The 25,948-nt window shown below is 36.2% G+C and overlaps 1 protein-coding gene across 2 annotated transcripts in view; it reads left to right on the forward strand.

Moving 5' to 3' along the window:
- Positions 1–1,361: 1,361 nt before the first annotated feature.
- Positions 1,362–25,948, forward strand: part of GABRG2 (gamma-aminobutyric acid type A receptor subunit gamma2) — a 154,149-nt gene continuing 129,562 nt past the window's right edge. The window contains exon 1 of one of the 2 annotated variants that reach the window (XM_082378782.1): positions 1,362–23,488. In XM_082378782.1, coding sequence (XP_082234908.1) covers positions 23,382–23,488 — 107 coding nt within the window. In that variant the 5' untranslated portion in view covers positions 1,362–23,381. The remainder of the gene's footprint in view (positions 23,489–25,948) is intronic. The other variant, XM_082378783.1, reaches the window with a different exon arrangement.

The following is a 25,948-nucleotide window of genomic DNA, read 5'->3' on the forward strand; positions in this document are numbered from 1 at the left end:
TCCAGGACCTCAGAAGAAGAATGGAGGCAAAGATCGAGAAGGTGCAAGACACGTTTAACAAAGACCTAGAAGAATTAAAGAACAAACAAACAGAGACGAACAATACAATAACTGAAATGAAAACTACACTAGAAGGAATCAATAGCAGAATAACTGAGGCAGAAAAACGGATAAGTGACCTGGAAGACAGAATGATGGAATTCACTGCCACGGAACAGAATAAATAAAAAAGAATGAAAAGAACTGAAGACAGCCTAAGAGACCTCTGGGACAACATTAAACGCCAACAACATTCGCATTATAGGGGTCCCAGAAGGAGAAGAGAGAGAGAAAGGACCAGAGAAAATATTTGAAGAGATTATGGTCGAAAACTTCCCTAACATGGGAAAGGAAATAGCCATCGAAGTCCAGGAAGCACAGAGAGTCCCATACAGGATAGACTCAAGGAGAAACACGCCAAGACACATAGTAATCAAACTGGCAAAAATTAAAGACAAAGAAAAATTATTGAAAACAGCAAGAGAAAAATGACAAATAACATACAAGGGAACTCCCATAAGGTTAACAGCTGATTTCTCAGCAGAAACTCTGCAAGCCAGAAGGGAGTGGCATGATATACTTAAAGTGATGAAAGGGAAGAACCTACAACCAAGATTACTCTACCCAGCAAGGATCTCATTCAGATTCGATGGAGAAATCAAAAGCTTCACAGACAAGCAAAAGGTAAGAGAATTCAGTACCACCAAGCCAGCTCTACAACAAATGCTAAAGGAACTTCTCTAAGTGGGAAACACAAGAGAAGAAAAGGTCCTACAAAAACAAACCCAAAACAATTAAGAAAATGGTCATAGGAACATACATATCGATAATTACCTTGAACGTGAATGGATTAAATGTTCCAACCAAAAGACACAGGCTTGCTGAATGGATACAAAAACAAGGCCCATCTGTATGCTGTCTACAAGAGACCCACTTCAGACCTAGGGACACGTACAGACTGAAAGTGAGGGGGTGGAAAAAGATATTCCATGCAAATGGAAATCAAAAGAAAGCTGGAGTAGCAATCCTCATATCAGATAAAATAGACTTTAAAATAAAGAATGTTAAAAGAGACAAGGAAGGACACTACATAATGATCAAGGGATCAATCCAAGAAGAAGATATAACAATTATAAATATATATGCACCCAACATAGGAGCACCTCAATACATAAGGCAACTGCTAAGAGCTATAAAAGAGGAAATCGACAGTAAGACAATAATAGTGGGGGACTTTAACACCTCACTTACACCAATGGACAGATCATCCAAAATGAAAATAAGGAAACGGAAGCTTTAAATGACACAATAGACCAGATAGATTTCATTGATATTTATAGGATATTCCATCCATAAACAGCAGATTACACTTTCTTCTCAAGTGCGCATGGAACATTCTCCAGGACAGATCACATCTTGTATCACAAATCAAGCCACAGTAAATTTAAGAAAATTGAAATCACATCAAGCATCTTTTCTGACCACAATGCTATGAGATTAGAAATGAATTACAGGACTTCCCTGGTGGCGCAGTGGTTGAGAATCTGCCTGCCAATGCAGGGGATGCGGGTTCGAGCCCTGGTCTGGGAAGATCCCACATGCCGCGGAGCAACTAGGCCCGTGAGCCACAACTACTGAGCCTGCGCGTCTGGAGCCTGTGCTCCCAACAAGAGAGGCCACGATAGTGAGAGGCCCGCACGCCGCGATGAAGAGTGGCCACCGCTTGCTGCAACTAGAGAAAGCCCTTGTACAGAAACGAAGACCCAACACAGCCAAAAATAAAAATTAAAAAAAAAAAAAAGAAATACAGGGAAAAAAACGTAAAAAACACAAACACATGGAGACTAAACAATGCGTTACTAAATAACCAAGAGATCACTGAAGAAATCAAAGAGGCAATCAAAAAATACCTAGAGACAAATGACAATGAAAACACGATGATCCAAAACCTATGGGATGCAGCAAAAGCAGTTCTAAGAGGGAGGTTTATAGCTGTACAAGTCTACCTCAAGAAACAAGAAAAATTTCAAACAATCTAACCTTACACCTAAAGGAACTAGAGAAAGAAGAACAAACAAAACCCAAAGTTAGCAGAAGGAAAGAAATCATAAAGATCAGAGCAGAAATAAATGAAATAGAAACAAAGAAAACAGTAGCAAAGATCAATAAAACTAAAAGCCGGTTCTTTGAGAAGATAAACAAAATTGATAAACCATTAGCCAGACTCATCAAGAAAAAGAGGGAGAGGACTCAAATCAACAAAATTAGAAATGAAAAAGGAGAAGTTACAACAGACACCGCCGAAATAGAAAGCATCCTAAGAGAGTACTACAAGCAACTCTATGCCAATAAAATGCACAACCTGGAAGAGATGGACAAATTCTTAGAAAGGTATAACCTTCCAAGACTGAACCAGGAAGAAATAGAAAATATGAACAAACCTATCACAAGCAATGAAATTGAAACTGTGATTAAAAATCTTCCAACAAACTAAAGCCCTGAACCAGATGGCATCACAGGTGAATTCTGGCAAACATTTAGAGAAGAGCTAACACCCAAACTTCTCAAACTCTTCAAAAAAATTGCAGGGGAAGGAACACTCCCAAACTGATTCTATGAGGCCACCATCACCCTGATACCAAAACCAGACAAAGATACTACAAAGAGGGCTTCCCTGGTGGTGCAGTGGTTGAGAATCTGCCTGCCAATGCAGGGAACATGGGTTCGAGCCCTGGTCTGGGAAGGTCCCACATGCCGAAATGTAAGACCGGACACTATTAAACTCTTAGAGGAAAACATAGGAAGAACACTCTTTGACATAAATCACAGAAAGATCTTTTTTGATCCACCTCCTAGAGTAATGGAAAGAAAAACAAAAATAAACAAATGGGACCTAATGAAACTTCAAAGCTTTTGCACAGCAAAGGAAACTGTAAACAAGACGAAAAGACAACCCTCAGAATGGGAGAAGTTATTTGCAAATGAATCAGTGGACAAAGGATTAATCTCCAAAATATATAAACAGCTCATGAAGCTCAGTATTAAAAAAACAAACAACCCAATCCAAAAATGGGCAGAAGACCTAAATAGTCATTTCGGCAAAGAAGACATACAGATGGCCAGGAAGCACATGAAAAGCTGCTCAACATCACTAATTATTAGAGAAATGCAAATCAAAACTACAATGAGATATCACCTCACACCAGTTAGAATGGGCATCATCAGAAAATCTGCAAACAACAAATGCTGGAGAGGGTGTGGAGAAAAGGGAACCCTCTTGCACTATTGGTGGGAATGTAAATTGATACAGCCACTATGGAGAACAGTATGGAGGTTCCTTAAAAAAACTAAAAATAGAATTACCATGTGACCCAGCAATCCCACTATTGGGCATATACCCAGAGAAAACCATAATTCAAAAAGACACATGCACCCCAATGTTCATTGCAGCACTATTTACAGTAGCCAGGACGTGGAAGCAACTGAAATGCCCATCGACAGAAGAACGGATAAAGAAGTTGTGGTACATATATATAATGGAATATTACTCAGCCATAAAAAGGAACGAAACTGGTTCATTTGTAGAGACGTGGATGGATCTAGAGACTGTCATACAGAGTGAAGTAAGTCAGATAGAGAGAAACAAATATCGTATATTGACGCATATATGTGGAACCTAGAAAAATGGTATAGAGGAACCAGTTTGCAGGGCAGAAATTGAGACACAGATGTAGAAAACAAATGAATGGACACCAAAGGGGGAAAGCGGCGGCGGGTTGGGGGTGGTGGTGTGATGAATTGGGCGATTGGGATTGACATGTATACACTGATGTGTATAAAACTGATGACTAATAAGGACCTGCTGTATAAAAAAATAAAATTAAATTAAAAAATTAAAAAAAAAATAGATAATATCAAATGTTAGTGACAATGTTGAGCTGTTGGAATATATTGTTGGTGGGAGAGTAAATTGTTATTATGACTTTGAAAAATAATTTAGCAGTGCCCTATAAAATTCCACATACCCGAGGCCCACCAATTCCATTCCTAAGTATATGCTTCATATATTCTCTATCCTTGTATATATGCACCAGAAGAAATAATCAAGAAAGTTTATAAAAGAATAGTTTGTAACTGAAAAAACAGTGAATAATCCAAATAACTATCAACATTAGAAGAGGTAAATAACTTGTGATATATTAATTCAACAAACTATCCCACAGCACAGCCAAAATTATTATATTATAGCTACATTAAACAACATGGATGAACCACAAGATCTGAATTGAGTTAAAAAATAATTGAAGAATATATAATATCATTTTATTAACATATATTCGAAACGCAACGGTATTTTTAGGGATATAAACATATACAGCTAAAGAAAAGCAAAGAAACTCAATACAGTGGCCATTCTGAGGATGTAAAGAAGATGGGGAAAGGATTGAGTACACAGAGAACCTCAGAATAATGATAATAATCTTTTAATTAAACTGAGTGTTGTGCCCACAGGCGATCACCGTATCTTTATTCTTTACACTTTATATATATTTTATAAGTAATCTTTTACAACTACTAAATATTTAATTTAAAAATCATTTAATGAGAATGAGACAAAATTGTTTAATATGTGTTTAAAATAGGTATTGTTTTGGTTAAATAACAAAACTCCAAACAAAATTTAAAAAGAGATGAAACAAAACACAGTATTACTTTAGATTCCTGACATTAGCCACTGTCATTACCTATTTGTCATCTGTGGTGTGATTAAGGTGAGGACTTAGGCTTTGCATCTTAATTTTGGCATATACTACATTTAAAAAAATCTGATAAGAGCTGTATCATTTTGACTCTCACAGAAGCCAGGTTCTTAGCCAAGTTTTTAGTATGCATTTTCTTGGAGGTATGTGTTCATGTGTGTGTACATGTTTGTGTGTGTGCGTGCGTGCACAGCAAGACACTAAATCCAGGTCAGTACTTCATGCATTTGACACCCTTTTTCTTTTCAGGAGCTATGACGTATGTCTGATGAATCTGGTTGTAGGATGATATATCACTATTATTCCATTGTGAATTGCCCATCACAAGGGAAGTCAAGCTCAGGCTTCAAAAAAGAGTTGTGGGAATTAGAAAGTATTAAAGTCAACTCACACAGGTTTCATCTTCCTGTGTTACACGTCAGATGCCCAAGGTCCACGTCAGTCATTCAACACCCCACGTCTAGCCACAGCTGCAGGTTTCACCAATGCTCAGATCTTTAACCACCATAATGTTGACTCCACCTAACATAAGTTCTGCAAAATATGTTTTCACTGGCAGATATGTTTGGGAAGTATATCGCCAAAGGTAATAGGTTTCTTTACTGAAGAGCATTTTAGAGGATGTAAAACCTCTAAACTGTTTTTTGATTCTCCTCTAAATCGGAGACATTGCACACATTGTTCCTCAAATTCATTTGATTATGATGCTTTTTTTCCTTTGGAGGATCTCTTGGGATTAGTGATTTGTATAATAGACTTTGAGAAATGTTGCTAAAATGTATTCTATTCTATGCTCTACCCTTTCCGAAAAAGGTATAGTAATTAGAGAATTTAGGCTATATAAATAGATTGTTAGAATGCATTATGGGGTGGCAGAATGGGCAAAGAAGCAAACTGAAGTGAAATTGAGTGTATATATATATATGTATGTATATGTGTATATACACTCTATAAAAATATTAGAAAAAAAGGTATTTTATAAAAGCATACTTTTTATCTTTTGATCTCCCAAGGTGTTATTAAAGGTTCCCTTTGTCCTTAATATTTCCTTTTCGTTCTGTTGTACCTTTCTTTCCCCCTGATCTAGACCCTATAATATTAATATGGTCTCTAGAGTTAAACAAAAAAAGAAAAAAAAAAGGAGACTTTGGGTAGATTCATCTTCTCTTTAATCAGGCCAAAGAATTTTCACTTTAAATATAGAAGTATGTCTCACTCAAGTTTCTCTACAAATATCATGCGACCTACATCCTACTTGGTTGTTTTTAGATTCTTAGTCCTCATAAAAGGATAAGACCAAAAGGTGAGAGAAGTCAGGTGAATGTTCTGAATGAAATGGAATAAAAAATTTATTTAACCCTCCATATGGAGCTATGTTTTATTTAAGTGTGAAACTGGGGGAAAAATAACCTATCGTGCTGTTATTAATGCCTTATGGTTTTCAGAATTTTCAAAGTAACTTTGCACATACCAATTTCCTTCACAACTTTTTCAAGGTTGTGTATATATAGGATTATTATATTTGTTTTTATGTGATGATTAGTAATGTGGAAGACACAGCAAATTTAGATAACCTATATAGTCACAAGGTACAGTGTGACTGCCATAAAATGACAGGGTTGGATTAAATGGGCATTAAGGGTTGATTCCAGATTTAACTCTGTTGAATTCTATCCTGTGATAATGTTCTTTCTAGTCACAATTTTCTTCCAGTAACATCAAGGAAATATGGCAACAGGGAATACAACCAAGGTTGTATCTCAGGAATAGTTTTGATATTTGATACTAATCACATTTACCACCTTGATTAATTTCTAAATCAGCCATTCATCTTTGAGTCTAACGTGGTAGCATGTGCTGACTGACCAGGAGTCCACTGCTTGTTTCCCAGTTGGCTGGGCATGGGGAGAGGGGTATTACAGCCCCCCTTGATCTAGAATAGAGGATGGAGGAATCCTGTCTGCTAGGACATAAACAAAAATAATATGGCATGCAGAAGCTGGATAGATTAAATAAATTAAACAAATATAAAAATAAGGCAGATGATGGACTGCTTGATTCCATAGTTCCTGGTCTATTGACTGGATGAGGTTTATAGTTTTGTCAAACTGGAAAACTATCACTTAGCATGATCCCTCTGTATTCTATTCAGCCCACAGAATAGTCTGTGGACTATTCAGCATCAGTCCAAGCTTATGCTGTGAAGCCTTCAGAAAATGAACTGTGGTGGTAATGTCAGCTGTTGGCTAAACTTCAATTGGCAATTATATTTATTAATGACTCTTGCAACTTCCACATGAATTGTTTGTACTCATGAGCACGGGATAATCAGGTGTTGCGATTGAAGCATCAGCCAATGTGTAGAAAAATATAGGGGAATGATACCTCTCCATTCTTTGTCTTGTGCTGAGCACTGCTCCGCCGACTGAGAACTGGAAATCTCAGTTCTCAGCAAATCTTTGGTATAAAGTGTACCTCTTAACAAGATTAGGGGGACTTTGGCAGTACAAAACTGTAGGATGGTAAATTCCAATATTTTTCCTATGTTAATGTGTTTCTTAAGCCTTTGAAACAGTTCTTACAGACTACTCTGATGATTATTTCCATTATATAAAACAAGAGCCATTTCTCAGATTAAGACGACTAACCGAGATTGAAAACCTGGAAATGACAAATTCAGAATTCCCATTTAAATGTTTCTGACTCTAGCACTCGATGTCTTAAGCACTAAGGCATGCTGTCCCTAAAGAAATTAGAAGCGTCACTTAATGTATCAGTAGAAGAGGACTTTTCTGAAATCCTGAAATAATATTATTGTGATCTCCCCTCTACATAAGGCCAGTTTGGCATCACTCTCACATTTTTCTCATCATCAGGGACAAATTTATCCATATACAGGTGTAAAATTCAGGATTCTGGGATTGTTTTCTGTCTGTGAGATCTGAGGCAAGTCACATCGCCTTTCAGAACTGTTTCCCATTTCATATAATGGGAAGGCTGGTGTAGATGATCTTTAAAATGATTGAACGCTGTTCAAAATTCCATCACAATTTTCCCTTTCTGCCTAAGAATATGATTTTAAAACTTGTCTAATATATGATTCTTTTGGTTGGACCATACAGTAAATAAATGAATGGATAGATAAGTACATAGATAGGTTAACTTGTATTGACACTAACACTTTCCAACCTAAGTATTATAGATCCACCTTTTACATTTTCAAGTTTTATAGTGCTCCATAGAACTCTATGATATTCCATAATATACCAAGTTTATTTAGGCTTTTATTATTTTGCTTTTAAAAGTAAGGTTACAAGGTATATACTATATTTAAATTGGACATATGCCTAAGATTTTCTAGTATTGCTAACTAGGACAATAGGAGGTGAACATCTTAATTTATTTACAGTTGTTTGCTGATGAGTATCCAAAAATATTACCATGATTTATGTTACCGTTGAGAGTGTTTGACATATTATCAGTCTACTTTGAGTTGCAACTAACAGAGTGTCAAATTTAGTTTATTTAAATAAGAAAAGTCATTGTCTTGTGTAACCCTAATTTGGGGGGTGAAGAGAGTCGTCTTCAGGTCTCTCTCCCCCGCTGCTATCCCATCCCCACCTAGCTCTCCAAGGTGATTACAATGAGCTGCATCTCTTCCAGGTGTCCGTTTTAGACCTGACACCATCCAGAGGCAGAAATGGATCTTTTGATCTATTTTTTAAATAGTGGGCAAATCTTCTGCAGAATTTTAGCAGCAGATTTCTCCTTTTATTGGACTGAGTTGTGTCAGAAATTCACGATTAAACCAATCACTGGAAACCGAATGACTCATCAGGATTCAACCCTGGAATTGGAACGAGGGCCAGCATACTCTGCAGTGAGTGGGTGTGCTGAGAAGGGTAGAGAGCTGGACAAAATTAGTTGTTTTTAGAAATAAAGTGGTAATTGGTTGTGGTTAGGCAACCAACAATGTCTGCCACAGATACTTTCCATCTTGGGGGGAGAGACTGCACCAGTCTGATGGGTATAATGGTATCACATGGTTGTTTTAATCTGATTTTCCTTGGCTACTAGTGTGGTTAATTCTTTTTTCATGTATTTATTGGCCTTTTGCAATTTCTCTTTTGTTAACTCTTTGTTATATCCTTTTCTCATTACTCTGTTGGGATAAAATTACTTACCAGTTATAGGAGCTCTTTGCAGAATAATATATTAACTTCTGAGTCAAATATTTTTTAAAAAATTCATAGTCTATAGTTTGGCTTTGATTACTTCTACAGTTCACTTTTGTTATGAAGATTTCTCTTTCCCTCACCCTCCTTTATGGATTCTGGATTTTTGTCTGAAGCTATAAGCTATAAAAATATTTTCCTGTGACTATGGAAGTAAAATCTAATGCATTTACTTACTGGCTTTGATATCTTTTGGTGTAAAGTATTATGATAAGGGGGGAGAGAGTTGCTATTAGGCACATATTAATTAGAACAAATGATGCATTAGAAATGATGCAGGATTTGTTAAGGACTACATGCGGCCGTCCTTGAGCCCCATCTCAACATAGTCACATCCTCCACACTGTTACTATGTCTCATTGCAACTTATTTAATTTTTCAGTGGTGCTTATTACAACTTGTTAGTTCATATTTATTAGTGTGTGTTTTCTGTTTAATATCTATCTCCCCAACTAGAAAACAAACCCAAAGAAACAACAAACCCCCTCCTGTTTTATTCACTGGTGTACCGTCAGGACATCTGTAGCATATTGTTTGGCACGTGATAAGTTTTCCATACTGTATGTTAAATGAAGTAATTAATACAAGGTGAAGTAGGAAGGTATCTCATGAGGAAAGAGAACATGAGAACATTGAAACTTCAGTAGTTGAGCAAGTGGAAGAAAGGAGCTATTACTCTGGAGAGACCATTTCTAAGAATTGGTTGCTGCCACATTCCAACAATTTGGCAATATTGATAAAAAAAAAAATCAAGAATTATAAAAATACTTGTCCTTTGACTCAACAACTTGATGTCTAGAAATGATTCCAGAAACTAGAGAGACAATCAAAGCTTTACATACAAGAATATTCTTACTATGTTATTTGTAATGGTGGATATTTGGAAACAGTGTAGATGCCCAATAAAAGAGAACTTGTTAAAAAACTGGAATATGAAAATGATGAAATATTATCTAGTTGTAACAATTAGGGTTTCAAAGAATGTCATGACCAATGAAATAGCATTAAAGGGGAATTTCAAATATTTTTATTCAGTATTTTTCCAAACATTTTACCTAGAGTATGGATTCCTTCTACAATTAGCCAAATGTGAATATTATAAAAATATAAAGACTTACATTTCTCAGAAATAACATTGGCACAGTCAGTATTTTCTAAGGCAAAAAGCATTCACTAATTCCTTACGTATTTATTAAGTATGCTTTAAAAAAAAGAATAGTCCCTTTAAATAGCTACATATCACATTGGAGTTTGAATTTTCCAAAAATTTTTCATTTGTTTAAAGACAGAAGCCCAGAGTCTGAAATAAAATGATAAATGACTAAATAGGTTTTCTCCAGGCAGCTGGAGATGACAAGGTTAATATGGTCTAAAGGAAAATGAAAAATGTTTGAAAGTCTGAGTTCTTATGTTAGAAATGAACATTTTGTTTTTAATTCTTTGCTCATACTAAAAGCCTTATGCTAGTGTAGTTGAAATGAACAAATTTTTCTCAAATAGAAATAAAACATATAATCACTGCTTACATTGCTGTAGACCTAAGGTATAAGTACTTTTAAAAAAGTAACCAAAATAAAATAGTTGGTTGTCAGTTGGGTAATTACCTGGGTAGAATTGAGATTCCAAGAAAGAAATAAAGGAAAACAATCTGAAGGGAAGAATAGGAGGTTGAGACTGTCACCAACTCAATGGTTCAAACCAAGTTCTATCATTAAACTAAACTCTCAGCCAACCAAAACTACCTAACTGAATCCCCTCCATGCCCTAGGCTAGGACACTTTTCTTCTGTATCCCCAGTATCATAAATGACAAATGGTGTTCTGCTATATTGAAGAGTTAAATATCAGGACTCAAAAAGTAAATCATCCTTTGAAGATTGGATTAAATAAATAGAAAACAATCTCATATATTGCAGAGTATTCCATAAGAAGAACTGAAAGAAAAATACTTTATAGTGATAATCTTCACCTTTGTTTTAATCTACAAAATGAAGTTTTTTTCTTGGGGGTGGGGGTCATAGTAGTCAGTAGTTTTCTCGGAGGTGGGGCCTAGTAGTCAGGAAATCTGCATTGCCCATCCTGGCTCTGTTATTAATCAGCTCGGTAACTTTGGATCAGTCATTAAACTTCTCTGAGCCTAATTTGCCTTTTTATTACAAGGAGAAGCTTTGGTTGCATATTTTCTAAAGTCAATTTCAGGTCTTACATTACATTCAGTAATTTTTCACTGAGCAATTAACTTTATACTGATTAATGGAAATGTCTGAAGTAATAAAAGTGTTAAACTATCTAATTTCACAAACATAACATCAATGAACTACAGTAATTTCACAAAGTTTTAGTTGATACTCCATTCAGTATTAAGTCCCCACAACCAGCCATGTGTAAGTTCTCGGAATGTCAACATTTATTTCACCATCTTCAATCATTTTTCCAAAGTATACACACAGTGCCTTCCTCATGAATCTGTGTGGGGCTTGAGGACAAAAATCATGGCTAACTCACCTCTCTAGCCCCAGCACCTGGTACAGTGTCTCACACCTTAGTTGACAATTAACATTATTAGTTAAATGAATGAATGAATGATTTGATAAACTGACTTGAAAGCATACTGGTTTGGCTAGGTTTCTGGATAATTAAGTTTTTTGTTTTTTTTTTTTTTTTTACTAGAAATAGGATTTAAACAAGTAGGAATAAACTTTATAAGTAAATAGCTGCTTTACTAATATGAATTGAGGAGGTAATGTCAAAGGAATTCTCTCTCCTAATTATTATCATAATATTGTATAACCATGACTACCATCCATCTCTAGAAACTCATTTCATCTTGTAAAACTGAAACTCTATACCCATTTAATCATAACTTCCCATTCCCCTCTCACCACTAATGGTGGCAACCATTCTATTTCCTGTCTCTAGGATTTTGAAAACTCTAAATATCTCATATAAGTGGAATCATGCAATGTTTGTTGTGACTGGCTTATTTCACTTAACATAATGTTCTCATTATGCACATTATGCACATTCTGTGCATGTGTGAGAATTTCCTTTCTAAGGCTGAATAATATTCCATCATACATACATATGTACCACAATTTTCTTATCCATTTATCTCTTGATGCACACTGGGCTTGCTTCCACTTTTTAGCTATTGTGAGTTTACCCCTCATTTTGAGGCACAGGTTTGGAGTTCAAGAAAACTACTTAAAGAGAATGACATGTGTTCCTTGAAGAATCTGGAGGACATAGGGATCTGTACATGACTCAATTGTAATAGTCTAAAGGCAAGAGGCTATGACTAGAGCTTTCTGGTAACAGAGGAAGAGACTGGGTACATTGGAAACATTCTGCCCTTTCAGAGCTTGGCAACAAAATTGTGTGTTTTCCATGAGTCATATGTGGCTCCCAGGAAAGGGGGTTGGCTGTGCACCATCTTGAAATATTTCACATAAAGGACTTCTGTTCAAAAAGACAGGGATCTCCTAGAGATGCAGCAACTGAGGGAGATTATCACCACCACTCAAATACATTTTCTACACCAGGAAACTTCTTGGTAGCCCTTAGCTCAGCGGGTATCTCTTAAGAACTCTCAAAAATGCCTCATAAAAGAGAGAGTAATTGTGTATCTAAGGTTCTGACACCAGATTTTAACATACCAGTCAAGTGATATCTCCCCTTCACCCCACTCCTTGTTAAAAAGCAGCTATATGGCATGTAGCTCTTTGTGTTTACACGTGTACATATGGGTGTGTGGGAGTGTTTGTGTTAGGGAAAGAGTGAGGGAAGGTATACCAAGAAAAATCAGAAATGTCATTTAGTCTTCCCCTTTTCTTTTCAGATTTCTTATCCTGAAGTAAATCTTTTCAGTGCAGCAGGAATGTTTTAAATTGCAAAGTGTTTAGAGTTTTAAGTTAAGTTGAATTGTGTCAGTACATGTTAAGACCTGTTAAGTACCTCTTCATTTATTAGCTACAGGGCCAGGGAAAGCTGTGAGCTATGCCTGGGATTTCATGTGGAAGAAAGGAGTCCACAGAGAGACTTTAAATGAGTTTTTCTGAGAAAGACCTTCTACGAACTTATGTCTCAGATATACAGAACTTGTTGTTCCAGGAGACTCTGAAGTGAAGGGGTCTACAAGGCAGTTGGGTATGTATTTATGAAACATAGAAGAGCATTGGGAAAGGGCTTATTACATTGTGTTCCAGTGAGAGTGAGAATGGCAGAAAATTAAGTGACTAAACTATAAGCTCCTCAAGGGCAGGAAATGTGTATTTAATGCAACTTTGTTTAAATGATGTCTAGATTGAGGCCTGTAATTATTAGGTACTAATAAATTTTGGTGAATGTAGTCCAATAATAGAAAAGCACATAATAATAATAATAATAATACTGAATATTTAATACGGATCAGAAATTGTATAAATTGTTTACATGTATTAATTCATTTAGCCCACACAGCTCTATGAGCTTAGTATTATTTGCTCATATGCAGATGAGACAAATGTAAAAAATCTTTATCAGTTGTGACACAGGCATGATAGTAAAATTTCTAATAAAACTTAAAACATGGATTAATTTTTCCTGCTGAAACCTCTTATTTTTTGACAAAGGCAATAGAAATTATTACATATTTTCTGTAAGTTTAAAGAAAACATGTTTTCTGTGAAGTATTAATTTGAAGTGCTGAAATTATTTTCCTCAATGAAATAGTCTGATGGTTTGAAACTACAGTTTGGTAGGCCCATATTGTATTTTCTAAGTTTCTATATTTTTTTTAATTCTGCTGTAAACTGTGCCAAATAAATTGTGATGGCTACAATAATGATTTTATTTATATTTGTGTTTTATAATTAAATTTTTTAAAAGATGAAATAAGTCATTTAAGAACTGATTCACCTTTTAACTGAACCCCAAAAAAGCGAAATTAAAAGAATTCCAAGAATGCCATAAATTATCACTATAATCATTTGCTGTCATTTTCGTTTGTCCTTTTTTTCCCCCCTGCAGTTTAAAATCCTCTTTTATTGGGTACTTGAAAGGATTCTGAAACCCGTAGGGGGAAATTCATACAGTGGTTCCAGGCCTCTCTGTCCCAAGAGTGCCAGCCACTAATGGTCACACTAAATGATGCCCCTGTGACTCCAAAGTCTAAAAGAAAGTCCCTGGAAGGCATATCTTTAGCAGTGAGAGACATTAGCCTGAGAAAAGTCTTTTACTGTGGCGTGATTGCCTAGAACATCTGAAAATCATTACAAGATAATCCACAGCATTGATCAAGTTCTTATATCATGTGCCATTCTGAGTCAATGTTGAGAATGCCTTAGTTTTTCAGGCCTTACTTTTGACAAAAAAAAAAAAAAAGTGTGTGTGTATATATATATATATGTGTGTGTGTGGAGATACACATATCTTCAAAAGAATGGCTTCAAAAAGAATGGCCAAATTGGCATTCATACATTTTTGTTGCAAATATAAACTGACACAATGTTTCCAGAGGATACTTTCTAAGACTCAACTTTTAGATTTCAACAAATAGTCAATAAGCCTATAGTATGTACCAGGCCCTCTTCTAGATGCTGGGGAGAGAGCATTGGATCTGACAAGTATACAAGTAACTCTGTTGTCGTGAAGAACTGATGTACTTACATGATGGCAGGAGCATTATAAGAGGATGAAGATGGAAATAAAGAGGTTCTTTGAGGCCCAGACTTAGAACTGACCTATTTGTACATTTCAGTGGACAAAGCGAATTTGAGGTCAGCTCAAATTCAAAGCGGGAGAAATAGACTCTGACAGACTCATCTAATATCCTGAGCAATGAGGTACTTTTAACTCTCCCATAAGATTTAAGAAGACTAAGATTGAGATGACCGAGTCAGACTTTTTTTTTTCCAGTTTATTTTAGTGTGCAATAACAAGGACATTGACCCTATTAATGTCATGCTGTTAAGCTAACTTATTTGAAGGAGCTGTAGATATCTCCTCCCACCTCACTCCCAAGGAAATCCGATTCAAATTATAGGTCACTGAATGCTTAGAACTGAAAAGATCCTTATATATCACCTGTATCATCCATCACTTTATTGATGAGAAAATAAGACCTAGAGAAATGAAGTAATTTCCCTAAAGTCATAGAGTTAATGACAGAACTAAGATTTCTGACTCCAGACTCTATGAACTTTGTATTAAATCATGTTTCCTCTGAAGTTTTATTATAGCTCATGATTAAGGAAGTGAATTAGTAACTATATTATTTATTGCCACAGTCATGTTATTGAAAAACTGTATACAACCATGCTTAAGAGATCAGTTTCTTAGATCAGACTGTCTGGGTTTAAAATCTGCTCTGCCGTAGACTATAAAGTGGATACTATGGGTTATCTTGGACAAGTAATTTAGCCTCTCTAAACTTTAATCTTCGCATGTGTAAAAACTTGATAATAATATTACCTGCCTTCTGGTTTTTATATGAGGATCAAATAAGGCCTGTCACACAGCACTTTGCCTGTCACAGATTATGCTGTTGATAAGGATAATGTTTATCAATAGAAACTTTATTAAGGTGAAATGAATAGACAGTGAAATGATTTGATCTTAAGTACATAATTTTATGAGTCTTATCAGTGTAAAGGCTGTGTAATAACTTTCCTAATCAAGAATACTTCCTTTACCCCAGAAATTTCTCCTGTGCCTCAACCATTATAAGCAACCTTGTTCTGATTTTAATCACATAGATTTCTTTTGCTTCCCCTGAAGGTCATATAAATGGCATCATATAATATGTACTGGTGTTTGCCTGGCTTCTTTTAACATAGCACTTTTGAGATTCAGCCATGTTGTTGAATGTATGTATGTGTGTGTGTGTGTGTGTGTGTGTATATATATATTAATATATATGTGAATAAATTATTCATTAGATTATTCCTGAATAATATGTTTTTTCATTTTATAAATATACCCTGGAATCTGATTATCCATTCTTCTATTGATGATATTTGGATTGCTTCAAATTTGTCTATACAATTCTTTTTTTTTTTTTTAATTTTTATTTATTATTTATTTATTATTTATTTTTCGCTGTGTTGGGTCTTCGTTTCTGTGTGAGGGCTTTCTCTAGTTGCGGCAAGTGGGGTCCACTCTTCATCGCGGTGCGCGGGCCTCTCACTATCGTGGCCTCTCTTGTTGCGGAGCACAGGCTCCAGACGCGCAGGCTCAGTAGCTGTGGCCCACGGGCCCAGCCGCTCCGCGGCATGTGGGATCTTCCCAGACCAGGGCTCGAACCCGCGTCCCCTGCATTGGCAGGCAGATTCTCAACCACTGCGCCACCAGGGAAGCCCTATACAATTCTTATACAGGGCTTTTTGGGGTAAACATACTTTTATTTTTCTTTGATATACATCTTGAAGTAGAATGTCTTGGTCATATGGAAAGTGAATGTTTAACACTGAAAGAAAATGCCATAATCTTTTTCAAATAGTTGTACCATTTAATATTCTTTCTAGGAAATGCATGAGGATTTTTCTGTAGACTCAAAAAATTTGGTATTGTCACTTTTGCTGATTTTAGCCATTACAGTGCATGTGAAAGATATCATTGTGGTTTCAATTTGAATTTTCTTAATAATTCTGATGGTGAGAAACTTTTCATGTGCTTATTAGATACACTTATAACTTTTTCATAGAGTCTGTTCAAGTACTTTGACCTTTTTCTATTGGGTTGTTTGCATTTTCACTATTAAGATGTAAGATTTCTTTATGTTCTTTATTCTGGATACAAGTCCTTTGTAAGACACTTATATTGTGAATATTTTCTCCCTGTATGTGACTTGCCTTTTCATTTTTTAGTAGTCTTTTGATGAACAGATATTTTTTGTTTTTATGAAGACCAATTTATCAGTCATATTTTATATTTAATACATTATACCTTCTCTAAGAAATTTTTGCCTACCCCAAAGTGATAAAGATACTCTGTTTTCTTCTTAAAATTAATAATTTTAGCTTTTGCATGTGACATAAAATAAAGGGCACATGTTATTCTTTAAAATAATTTAATCCTTTGTTCCAACATCATTACTTTAAAACATTCATCTTCCCCTTCAAAATGCCTCACCTTTATTGAAAATCAAATGAATATATGTATAGGACTCTTTATTCTTTTTTCTAGCTTCTAAAGTCAGAAGTTTAGATCACTGTTTTCTTTATTCTATGTATTTACAGGCATAAATTTTCCTCTAAGACTTTCTTTAGCGCCACGAAACAAATGTTATGTTGCATTTTCATTTATTTCGAAGCATTTCCAACTTTTCTTGTGGTTTCTTCTTTGATTCACATATTATTTAGAAGTATTATTTGTTCAATTTTCAAACTTTTTGAAACATTTCTACATATTTTACATTTTTGATTCCTAATTGAAATCTGTTGTAGTTAGAAAATATACAAGCTTTCAAAATTTTGAAATTTATTGAGGCTTATTTTATGAACAGTTGAAAAAGATGTACCTTTTTTACTTTACTCTGCAGTTATTGGGTATATTATTCTATAAATATTAAGTCAGAGGACTTTTAATGTCTCCAACTATGATTGTGGAATTTGTCTATTTTTCCTGTTCTGTCAGTTTTTGCTTCTATTTATTTTGAAGCTCCATTACTGGGTGTGTAAAATATTATGATTTTTATGTCTTCTTGATGAGTTGATCTTTCCGTCATCATAAAGAATACCTCTTTATCTCTTGTAGTACTCCTTGTGTTCATGCTTATTTTCTGCCACCATTTTGCTATTCGCATTCGACTTGTCCCATTATTTTCCCCTCTGGTACTTTCTGCCTTCTTTTGCATTTACAAAATATTTTTTGGTATTTTATTTTAAAATTTCTAGTGATTTTTAGCTACAACTTTTTATATTACCTTTAGTGGTGCTTTAAAGGTTATCATATTCACCTTTAATTTACCAAACTCTGTGTACAGTTGCTATATCATTTCATGAAATAGACAAGAAATTACGAAAGTATAATTTTATTTGACCCCAACTCTAGGATACTTTGTGCAGTTGTTGACATGTATTTTATACATATATGTGTTATAAACTCCAAAATGCAGTGTTATAATTTTTGCATTAAAAACTCAGGTGTTTCTTAAAAGAAATATATATAAAACTATATAGTTTCCTCACATGTTACCCATTTTCAGGGCTCTTGCCATTGATCTGGGTTCCCATCTGCCATCACTTTCCTCAGCCTGAAGAATTTACCTTAGCATTATTTTCATCTCATCTCTGCTGGTGACAAATTCTCTCAGCCTTCCTTTATTTGAAAATGTCTTTTTTTTCCTTTCACGTCTGATATACCTATTTACTGGATATACAATTCTATGTATAGTTTATTTTCAGCACTTTAAAGATATCATCCACTGTTTCCTGACCTCACTTGTTTTTGATCAGTCAGCCATCATTGTAATATTAACCTCTAGCAATTGTAATGTTTCATTTTTTCTCTTGCTACTTTCAAAATTTTCATTTAATCTTTAGATTTTAGGTGTGTGACTATGAAGTTCCCAGGTATAGTTTTCATTGTGTTTACCCTGCTTGTGGTCTACTAAGCTTCTTGGATCTATATGGAATATTTTCACAAACTTTGGGAAAGTTTTTGGCCAATATTACTTTAAGTATGTTTATGTTTATTCTCTCTTTCTTCTTCTATACTACTTTATCAGGAGGCTTCATATTGTCTCACAGTTTCCAGTAGTTCCGTTTTTTTCAATATTTTTCTCTGTGGTTTTCATACTGGATAATTTTTGTTGATGTGTTTTCAAGTTTACCAATCATTTCTTCTACTGTTATTCTTCAATTGCCAATCTGATATTAAAACATGCATGATTTTTTTTCTTTTAGGCATTATAAATTTCAGTTCTAGAATTTTCTATTTTGCTTTATTTTAAAAAATAGTTTCCATTTCTCTTCTGAGAGTCCCTACTGTACACTCATTGACCATATAAGCATCATGGCCATGTTTTGTTTTAAGTCCTTGAACTACTTAAAATAGTTGATTGAATGTCCTAATTTGCTCATTGCATCTCAGGTTTGGTTGGTTTGTACTAAATGCAATTTTTAAAAAAATGTCTCACTGTTTTGTACTTTGTATGTCTTATGACTTTTTTTTTATTTACCATGTTATCAGATGTTTTATATATTACCAACATTCTGATTATAATACTCCTCTGAAGAATATTGATTTTTGTTCTACTAGGAGTTAAAGTTTTTTTAAAAATTTATTTCTTTTATTTCTTCTTATTTTTAGCTGCGTTGGGTCTTCGTTGCTGTGCCCGGGCTTCCTCTAGTTGCAGCAAGTGGGGCTACTCTTCGTTGTGGTGCACAGGCTTCTCATTGCAGTGGCTTCTCTTGTTGTGCAGCACAGGCTCTAAGCACTCGGGCTTCAGTAGTTGTGGCTCGCGGGCTCTAGAGTGCAGGCTCAGTAGCTGTGGCTCACAGGCTTAGTTGCTCTGTGGCAGGTGGGATCTTCCCAGACCAGGGCTTGAACCTGTGTCCCCTGCATTGGCAGGCAGATTCTTAACCACTGTGCCACCAGGGAAGTCCCGAAGTTAAGTTATTGACAAATCACTTTAATGTTGTGTAAGATTAGTTTTTTACTGTTTTCAGGTTAGTTTCAGTTTTGTCCTTTGGCTTAGAACAAATCCTTAAAACTCCAAACTCAGTACCTCCTACAGGGAATGGCAGCTGAAATACTGGCTCAACTTTTTCAGTCTTTCAGTTTTTGCTTTCTTGCAGTCTTCTTGGTGCCTTTCTGCTCTTTCCATTCAAAAACAAATATCTAAACAAAGTCTGCATGTAGATCTGAGGTCTTACCTTTCTGTTGTTACTTTGTTTCTATGATTCCTCCCCCCTCCCCTTAATTTGAGCTCCTCTGGCAGCTCCACCTCTCCTCTGAAACCTCAAATCAGTAAGATTGTTGCCTTCTGATAATTGTAACCATCCTGTACCTCTGCAATTGAGGGTTTTCCTGGGATAGGGGACTTTCCAAGCTAAAACCAGGGAAGTTCCAGGCAAATAAGGAGAACTTGATCATTTTTTAAGTGTCCTCAGGGAAAAACCTCATAATCCTAGATCTCATCCAATTCCGTTTCCTCTTTTTATGGTCAAATCTTCACCACTTTCAGCCTGCTTTTGGTAACTTCCTAGTACTTTACACAGTTGTTTATTTAATGTTTTGTCCACCAGTTATAAATATTATCTGCAGGATGGTTAGTCTACTTCATCATTAACCTAAGTTATTTTAATTCTGCAAGTGATAAGAGATTTGGTGTCAACAACCAAATTGATTCAAATTTTGACCTTATAATTCACTTCTGTGTGTAGTAATTATAATAATAGTAATAGTAATAATAATAATATAATATCAAAGTAAAAGTAAACTTCAGAGAAAATTAACCTGCCAAACAATTCTCCAATATACTGACAATGGCTTGTTTGAATAAGAGGTTGCAGGTGGTAGTTTTTATCTTTCTACGTTTTAATAATTTAAAAATATTAGTATAAAATGTAGGCATATATACACATATATTGTTTGCAATGAAAATATGAACATCACATTTATCAAATAATGGTAATTTAAATATGTATCACAACATATCTTCTTAAAAATGGGCAAGATTAAATATAGCTAAAATGTGATTCCAAAAGAAATTACTAGATGAAGTGTCTTGCAAATACCAGTGAATCTATGTGTGGCAAAATCTTAGAAAATTTATTAAAATACTATTTTTTCAGAGAGCAGCCGCCAGATAGGAAAGCTCCACAGAGGAAAACTGAAGCTTACTAGCCAGGAATAGCACAGTTAAAATTGTACCCAGATACTATAAACAGTAAAATTTCCTCTATGGATTCTCTTAATCTGCTGAGAGGTATTCCATTATTGAAATAGATTATAATTTACAGGGATCATTATGATACCAATAAGGAATCAGAATTTGAATCACTACTTTGTGAACGTGATAGCATTCACTCTCACAGCTTCAGTATGCTTATCACTAAACTCAAGGGGGAAAAAAAACTTACATTGGAAAATTGGAAATGTTGTATTTGGTAGAAGGCAGAATTGTCACATGAGTTTTTATTTGCAACCTAGTGGCCTTGCACATATGTTGGGTTTGGCCTCCTTTGTATTTTAAAAATTAGGACATTTCTCACAGTTGTATTACCATTTCCTCTGGCAACTGCCTGGAACAGAGCAGTGGCAACTCCATTCAGATGGGATATGGCCACCCCAGTGTGCATGGTTTCCACCGCTTTACTGTTTCACAACTAGCCCTTTTCTTTCACTTATCTCACTTGCTTGGTTTCTGTAGGCATGGGAACATGTAAGCGTTGGCCTACAAAAATATGAGAGAATGTCTTTACTGAAAGCACAACAGTATACACCTATTAACAACCTAGGCTCTTTCTGTAAAAAAAAAAAAAAAAAAAAAAAAAAAAATTATAAATATAAGGAAGGCCAAAATTCCTCACAGTGCAGTAAGGAATAAGAAAATTGCAAAAAAACAGATTTGCATTTGTTCTGCCTCTAATTTAATCACCAAAAAAAGAAGTCAGTTGGCTACTGCACGTGAATGCTGTTGTTGTTTTAACTGGATTTTGTTCAAACGCCATAAAATAACTGCCTAAGTTCTAAAGGCATGCAGGTTTCCAGGCGTATCTGTTAGGGCTTTTTTGCTTCAGAATGTGTCTCCTCAGCCTCAAGGAAGCCACCAGTACTTCTCTCTGCTTTCCTTAAGTATATTTTAGGATTGTAGATGAAGTGTGCACCTACTCATCCCATGTTCTATTTCTGTGCCTCCTGGACTCCTTACTCAAGTTCCCTACCTGGAAGACTTTCTTGTAGAAAAGGCACTGGTTTTGAAATGACTCCCTGCTATGTTCCAGGAAGGAGTCTGATCGGTGCTCTTCACTTGTACTTCTACATGAACATCTTTGCTGTGGTCTCAATTTTGCAGGAACCTTGAAACACTCCTCCACTTTCTTCTCCATGATGAGTGAATGGGATTTCCTCTGCGGTGGATGAGCTAGGTTGGCATAAAGGGATATCTCCCATGTATCAGTATCCATGGTAACATTCTAGGCAAGAAGGCAGCATGCTAACACCACTCATCCACCCCAGAAATTTACAGACTTGTCACCAAGCAGAGCAACAATAACAAAAGTCAAATCCCACAGAGCAAACAGAAATCCCTTTATATTGTTAATGTCCTCTTGACCTTCCCCTTTGTCCACCCTGCTTTCAAAGAGCAGCCCCCTATTTTGTGGTCTATAGACTTTACTCAGGCAGCTGTTTTCACGCATTTATTTTCTTCAACCTTCAAGAAGTTTGTATTTGTACATTTTCACTGCAGATGGAGAGCGGAGAAAGGAGTGAATACTGGGGATCGTGGATTCTTCTTGCTTTGCAATTCTATCAATGTGTTCTCCCTTCATTAAAATTGAAAATTCACCAAATCTGTTTTCTTACGGGATGGTTTACAGAGAAACAGCCAATCCTCCCCCACCGCCTGCTCCCCCTCCGTCTACAATGTAACCATGATTTCTAATATTGCATGATTTTAAATAAGGATTCTTGGCAGATCTGAAGAGAGAAACCTTCTGTCGTTGGTGATATAGTATATGGTCTTCCCAAAGCACCTCTTGTGCCCATGAAAGCCCGTCCTTGCATACTTTTGTGTGCAGTAAAGGGTTAAAAGGCGCTGGAAAGACACCACGCATGTGTTAATTCCTGCTGCAGCAGCGCGCATTGCTTCCACTTTGACCTCATAGTTAATCTGCGTGATAGTTAAATCACGCAGAGGCTCGAGTATTTCTTTTAAACACACACATACACACACACACACACACACACACACACACACACACACCTGCTGCCCTCTAAAAGAAAAATCAAAACAAATCAAACAAATAAACAAACCTCAATTGATGGACCTGGCGGAGTATGTGTGAGCGTGAGGGCATGAGTATGTGTACGAGTGTGCGTGCCTTTCCCTTTCCCTTATTTGTCTCCTGTGCGTCTCTCCCTGTACCCTCCCCCTGCCTCAATTATATTATTCCCCGGGACTTGGAAGCTGCTCCCTGAGCTGACGCTTTGATGGTATCTGCAAGCGTTTGTGCTGATCTTATTTCTGCCCCCTGAATATTAATTCCCGAAGCTGCTAGCAATACAGCTCCCCAGTAACAGGACCTACTAGAGGCAGGTGGGGGGAGCCACCATCAGTTCATAAGCATAATAATAATACAAAGGGGAGGGATTCTTCTGCAACCTAGAGGCTAGAGGCAGGGGAGAAAAAAAAAAAAGCGATGAGTTCGACAAATATATGGAGCACAGGAAGCTCAGTCTACTCGACTCCTGTATTTTCACAGAAAATGACGGTGTGGATTCTGCTCCTGCTATCGCTCTACCCGGGGTAAGAGATGCCCTTTTCGGCGTCGTTTTGTTTCAGAGAGGTTGGGGGAAGGGGTGGGGACAGAGGAACTCGGGAGACCACCCAGATTTAAAAGACTCTTATAGGATTTGGGGCTTTGTAATTTAGGGGAATGTGAATATTTGGGGCGGGAAAAAGGAGGGAGGAGAGAGAAAGGTCACTTTCATTTATTTATTAATTTATTGGATTTTCTTTATTTGTTTTAGAATGGAAGAGCTAACGTCATAAAGACTTTGTGTTTGGGGAGTAGCATTTTGATAGGACTGCAATCTGATGTCTAGGTGGGCTCTGCTGATACACGCCGGCATTTGAGGCCATGTTGGAGGCGTTTGGGTGCGGGTCTGGAGGAGAAAACTGCAAATGGGGTGCTGGCGCACACCCGGGAGACATGTGTGTTTGTTGTGTGTGTGTGTGTGTGTGTGTGTGTGGATGGGTTCTGTTCCTGTATCCAAAGTATTGCTTGCTCCTGCACCTGGGCATTTTTAAGATCAGCCAGCCAGGTTTTCTATCCAGCCCCATTGACTTGGCAGCAGACTCCCTGGTGGGCTAACAGGGTTCAGCACCAGGGACAGCAGTCCTGCCGGGGCCAAACGGAATGAGGCTTGTCTAACCCCACGGGACAACTTTACATCTACACAGGACATCGTCATAGTATAGAGAGAAGGCCGATGGAGCCAAGGAGCACTAGTGACGTCTGGGGACCCTGCTCTGATTATCCCTAACCCCTCCTTGACATAGGAGGGGCATTGCTGGGCATGGGGTAGAGAATGTAGTTAATCAGTGCATGGAGGGATATATGTCTGGAAAAGAGTTGGCTTTGCAGTGTTGAAAAATATGCTGAGCCAGGTGAATGTGATGCCAAAATTGTGAAGTTATGCATTAATGTCTTAGAGCCTTGTTGCACTGAATAGAAAAGATGGGAAAGGGGGCGATGGATTTCCCAAAATCCTGAGCAGGTGTGTGTTGCTAAGTGTTTTGCACCTAAATTTTTTTGAACTTCCTTGCGCCAAAGGTATCAAAGAACTATCCCTTCACATATAGTTCATCATCTATCCACCCACCAAAACAACCCCCCTGCCCAACATGTACCATCAGGATTTCCAGAGGTCCATTGTACTTATATTACTTGCACTCTTCTATACTGTCACTTTGAAATAAAGCTCTAAAAATATTACCCCAAATCTGCTCAAAAAGAAAGAAAGAAAAACTAGCTATAGAAGAAATCAAGCCATTGCCCTAAGGTTTTCCTGGGAGTTGACACTCTTATGTAGTAGTTGTAGCAAAGGGAGATAAAAGGGATGGGGGTTAAAAGTTTATTTTATTTTATTGGAAATTTCTAGTTAACTTCACTGGTCCTCCATTCTCTAGAGTAGGTAATGGGAAGTACAGATTTCAGTAAAAAAGAGACCCAAGCAAAACAAGAAGTGAAAGTCTCTCTTTGGAGTCTTTGGAGTTTCCAAGCAGAGAGAGGGGCCTGCTTAATTCTATCAGCACTTTTCATACCTTCCTCCTTTACTATAAAAATAGAATATATTTTCTTTAAGAGTGTAAGATTAAGTAGTTTTCTCAGAAGAAGGCTTTTTACTGGAAATGGTTTATGTGTAATACATTTTAGTGGAATACTGGAAAAACAGTGCTTTTAATTAAAATTTGCACACATATTTTACTATTTAATGTTGTATGTAACTCTTAATTTGTTTCAGACATTAGAGAATTTATAGTTGCTTGTTGATAGAAAATATCATTCTCATGTTCTTACCATTTATGAAACCTGTGGATTAAAATCTAGTCAAGACATAGGGAAATATGTCTTTCCTTCTTACACACTTACATCCATCTTAGTAAAGAACTTTATAAATGAATAGATGAGAATATTTTTATATATTTTACTCCAATGGTCTTATTTTAACCTAAAATGTGCAATTTTATTATTTTTCCTAATGCTATCATATTTAAGATGTCTTCTTATTGCAACAGTCCCACCTTTTCTTTTCCAACTATCATGTAAAAAGTAGTACTTAGTGATACATTTTAATTGTCAATTCTTATCATAGTAGCTTAGATGAGCTTTTTAAACAGCTCTAAATAATGGGAGTTATGTGCCATGTAAACTCTCCAATAGGAGGATATTCACATTTTCTCAGTAATAACAGAGAATGGAGTCATTGCAGTTTGGTGCAGAGAATGTGATCAGAGTTTCAGTTTGCTGCAATCCCATTAAAAAAAAAAGCCATTTGAATGGCTGAATAGAGCTGGATGAAAATAGGAGCTTTGATCTCTGAAGCTGGTCTTGAAGAAAGACAAGTGACTAGAAAAATGTGGGATTCTGGGAGCAGTTTGAAAAAGGCTTTTTGGGTAAACAGTGGTAGTAGAACTACCTAGAAACTTGAAGGGAAATTAAGAAAAAAAAAGAAACATTTAAATGACTTTTCATTTACATAA

Source organism: Balaenoptera borealis, assembly GCF_965194805.1.
Source record: "Balaenoptera borealis genome assembly, chromosome: 2".
Taxonomy (NCBI): Eukaryota; Metazoa; Chordata; class Mammalia; order Artiodactyla; family Balaenopteridae; genus Balaenoptera; species Balaenoptera borealis.